This window comes from Lactuca saligna, chromosome 9 (genome assembly GCF_052625555.1).
Source record: "Lactuca saligna cultivar CGN05327 chromosome 9, ASM5262555v1, whole genome shotgun sequence".
NCBI lineage: Eukaryota > Viridiplantae > Streptophyta > Magnoliopsida > Asterales > Asteraceae > Lactuca > Lactuca saligna.
The window spans coordinates 134,818,998-134,823,348 of NC_136425.1; the positions used below are offsets into that span (position 1 = coordinate 134,818,998).

The window sequence follows — 4,351 nt, forward strand, 5'->3', positions numbered from 1 at the left end:
ACATTAAGCGATGATGCTATTGGTGACGATAGTGGTGTTTTCGTTGTGACACCGAACGTGGTTTGCCTGGTGTCGGTGCTAATGGTATTGTCGTCGCAAAAAAGCAACGACCCTAATACTCCCAATTCTTGTGGGGGCTAATATGATAGAGAACAAAAATATTGTTGATATTTAATTTGGTGTTTTAACTTTATCACAATATACAAAAAATAAAATTGAAATTGATATGTATTTTAATTAAATAAGAACAATATGATCTATTTATAAAATTTTAGAAGATTTATTGAAAGCTTATTGCAAATGATAGACATGTTAATGGGTTTTTAAAGTGGTTAATCAATATAGATGTCTGCAGTTTATTAATATTCAATTACTTATAAAACATAGTACAATAATAATTCAATAAATTCCTTAGTGCTGTAAATTCTACATTAGCGAAATAACTTGCAAGCAAACAATGGAAACACATTATTTTCCGCTTTCTTTTTATAAAACATATTACAATAATAAGACGCACGTAAAAAGTGGTAGAAACACATACTATTACTGTAGAAACACATACTATTAACACATACTCCAAACAAAATTGACCGTCATAGATTCTCACTTATATCTGCCATTGATCAATTAAATGCACTGCAAACCCTACGAATTTCTCCTTGAGTTCCAGTTTTCACCTCAATATTACCCATCCTCACCATTGATCTCGCAAACTCAACATTGAAGGTCAATCCAACTAGTCCACTAACTCCAAGAAACCGTTGTGCAATTGTTCGTGTGGTAGGGTTTCCCCATAGCACCTGGTCAGATTCAAGTACTCCTCGCCCGCTCCTCAAGTTTGCAAAGTATGAAGTGTCAAATCTGTTTTCGCTACCAGTATCAAGAGCCACACGCCTTCTGCTATCACCTCCGTTGGGGCACAGATTTCTGAGCGTGGTAAGGAATGCAGGGTCAATAGACGGGTCGGGACCATTGGTGTTGTTGAAGTTGTATAGCCTGTAGCTGAACACTAAACACGCTCCTGTTCCAAGTGTATGTGCTCCTGGAAATGAATAAAACACAGAAACACATCAGTTTATTAATTTCTTTCTTAGCAATGATTGAACTCTTGTTTTTGGTTAACTTACCAGAAAGGGTAACAAGATCTTGGGTGTTAAGACCTTTCTCAGCAAACTTCCTGATTTGGACATCAACCGAGTCATTGAAAGCTGGCAGATTTGTAGTATCAGCTTCACGTGACACCAATCCATCCCTCCGACCAGTTGGTACTTGCCAACGCGCAATTCCTCCAGCCTAGACAACAATAATTGAAAATATATATTATTATTACATAGTTTTAACACTGCTTTTTACCATTTCTACTGGCGCATTCAAAATGCCTAAGTTAATATAAAGATTGAGCTATTAATAAATTACCAGGAGCACAGAATCACGGGCAGCGATAGCGAGAATATCAGCACAGGAAACCACTCCAGGACATTCGATTTCAAGCTGGGTTTTGGCAGCATCGATTATCTCGTAGCCTCTCAGTAGAGTATTGGGCCCAGCAGTTCTCTCACTACCAGTACCACTAATTAGGATAGAGGCGTCACAGCCATTAACAAAGCAATCGTGAAAAAACATTCTAACCAAACCGGGTGGGACTCCTGGGTTGGCCCGATTAGCTGCATCGACAGCAGCCTGCACGATGGCTTCAACTCTTGGGCATGAGGTCTGATAGAAACCTACTCGGGTTTGGCCAAGTGCCAAGGTGATCAAGGAGGCAAACAAAACAAGAAAGAAAAGGGGTGCTTTGTTACGTGAAAACACCTCCATTACTAGCTGGAAAGACTTCTGTTTTCGATCTTTTAATTGAAGTATTGGATTAAGTTGGTATATGACAACCGGAGGGAGGAGGTGTTTTATAGTGAGTGGAGGTAAACGAGTGTTGCGAAATTCAAACATTATGGAGGCAATGAAAGTAAACAAAGTCGGCCATTTGAGATGTAAACGAAGGGAAAGAGTCGAAGCTTCCTCGTAATTTAATGGATCCGATTCACATACATAAACATGCAAATCCGACGTTAAACACATATTTTTTTTTAGAGTTTTACTATAGTAATTTTTAAGTTAATTGCTTATTATTTTGATCCCATATTAATCAACAATATTTCGTCAATTTGATTGCAGGAGTGCGACCCAACTATGAATATAAATAAAATAAAGAAAATGATACGTACGACCTATGAACTTTCTACGTTTTATCCTTTTAGTCATTTCACCTTTTTAGTGACTTTACGAGGAAACAAAGTCATTTTTGTCGGGTCGATTACATCCTTTTGGCCAAAGTGAAGGGGTCATCTGGGTACCCCTTTGCCACATAGACATTTGTTGACGAATTTTTCTATATTGACTTTGAGTTTCCCTTAAACTACGGTGCTGTTTGTTTTTCTATAAAAACCTCTTCAAACCACTTATTGATGCGTGGTGCAGCACATGCACAATACTTTCCCTCTCGCAGCAGTTTGTTTTTTGGATTTGCCTGGGATACCTCTGGAGAGACAGGTTGAGTTCAGGATTGACCTAGTCCTTGTTGCGGCTCCGATAGCCAAGGCACCGTATCGATTGGCTCCTCCAGAGATGTAGGAGTTTTCTACGCAGCTGCAGGAGCTGCTAGATAAGGGTTTCATTAGACCGAGTAGTTCACCATGGGGAGCCCCGATCCTGCTTGTGAAGAAGAAGGATGGGTCGTACCATATGTGCATAGATTATTGGGAGTTGAACAAGGTAATGGTAAAGACTCGTTACCCACTCCTGAGGATAGACGACTTGTTCGATCAGCTTTAGGGAGCATCTTGGTTTTCTAATATCGATCTACACTCCGGTTATCATCAGATGCAGGTCAGGGATGAGGATGTTCAGAAGACAGCTTTTTGGACCCGTTATGGTCATTATAAGTTTGTGGTGATGCCTTTTGGGCTCACCAACGCTCCAGCCGCGTTCATGGATTTCATGAACCGCGTATGCAGACCAATGCTGGATCGATTTGTGATACTATTCATTGACGACATCTTGGTGTACTCCAAGACTTAAGAGCAACACGAGGAGCATGTAAGAGAGGTGCTAGAGACACTAAGGAGGGAGAGACTTTTTGCAAAGTTCTCCAAGTGTGAGTTCTAGTTACACGAGGAGCAATTTCTTGGTCACCTTGTCAACCAGAAGGGTATTCTGGTGGATCCGGCCAAGATCGAGGCCGTGATGCAGTGGGAGGTCTCGGTGTCTCCATCTGAGATTTGGAGCTTCCTAGGTTTGGTAGGGTACTACACGAGATTCATCCAGGATTTCTCCAAGATAGCAGTCCTCCTCACCCGACTGACCAAGAAGTCGGTGGTGTTTTGTTGGGGGCCTGAGCAGCAGGTGGCATTTAAGACTCTCAGACAGCGATTGTGCGAGGCTAACTATCCGACGCACGATTTGGAGTTGGGGGCAGTGGTGTTCGCCTTCAAGATTTTGAGACACTACCTTTATGGGGTCCGTTGTACCATCTACACGGATCACAAGAGTCTGAGATACCACATGGACCAGCCGAACCTTAACATGAGGCAACGTCGGTGGTTAGATGTGGTGAATGATTACGATTGTGAGATCTTTTATCACTCGGGGAAGGCCAACATAGTGGCTGACGCCTTGAGCCGCAAGACGGCAGTGGCCCCGATCAGGGATATATGCTTGAGGATGATAGTGATTACTCCGCTGTTGGAACGGATCAGGAAGGCACAGGTTGAGGGCCTCAAGGAGGAGAGGCAGAAGTGTGAGAGGATCGTGGGCCGAGTAGCTTCTTTTGATTATGACAGCCGGGGATTGTTGACCCTTCATGGGAGTGTTTGGGTACCGTACTGGGGCGGAGTACGGCAGGTGTTGATGGATGAGGCCCATAAGTCTCGATTTTCCATCCATCCAGGGGCGACGAAGATGTACAGGGATCTTCGACCCGACTATTGGTGGCCCTGCATGAAGCGGGATGTCTCCTTGTATGTGGAGAGATAACTGACCTGCAGCAAGGTCCAGGCAGAGCACCAGAGACCCCACGGAAAGACGCATGCATTAGACATTCCCGTACGGAAATGGGAGGACATTACCCTGAATTTTATTACTAAGCTTCCCAGGACCGCGCGGGGAGTGGATTCGATTTGGGTCATAGTGGATCGGCTGACCAAGAGCACCGACTTTATACCGATCCAGGAGAGCATATCGGTTGAGAAGCTAGCCGACATCTATGTGCGTGAGGTAGTAGCACGGCACGGAGTGTGCACGTTTATTTGTGTGGTCTAGAACGGGGAAAGAGCAGGTTGAGAGCAGGATACATATCAAG

At 43.3% G+C, this 4,351-nt stretch overlaps 1 protein-coding gene across 1 annotated transcript; it reads right to left on the bottom strand.

Moving 5' to 3' along the window:
* Positions 1 to 387: 387 nt before the first annotated feature.
* Positions 388 to 1,977, bottom strand: LOC145015378 (peroxidase N1-like). Its single transcript, XM_078973844.1, has 3 exons — positions 1,417 to 1,977; positions 1,128 to 1,293; positions 388 to 1,042 (listed from the first exon to the last, which is right to left on the bottom strand). Exons 1-3 carry the CDS (start codon positions 1,942 to 1,944, stop codon positions 624 to 626), a joined length of 1,113 nt encoding a protein of 370 aa, XP_078829970.1. The 5' UTR covers positions 1,945 to 1,977; the 3' UTR covers positions 388 to 623.
* Between the last annotated feature and the right edge of the window lie 2,374 nt (positions 1,978 to 4,351).

What these genes read in the sequence shown, in the direction of transcription:
- LOC145015378 (XM_078973844.1), bottom strand. Translation starts at nt 1,944, where the DNA reads ATGTTTGAATTTCGCAACACTCGTTTACCTCCACTCACTATAAAACAC. An exon ending in CCCGTGATTCTGTGCTCCTG is followed by an intron (nt 1,294 to 1,416) that starts GTAATTTATTAA and finishes ATTGTTGTCTAG; the next exon opens with GCTGGAGGAATTGCGCGTTG. An exon ending in AGATCTTGTTACCCTTTCTG is followed by an intron (nt 1,043 to 1,127) that starts GTAAGTTAACCA and finishes ATTCATTTCCAG; the next exon opens with GAGCACATACACTTGGAACA.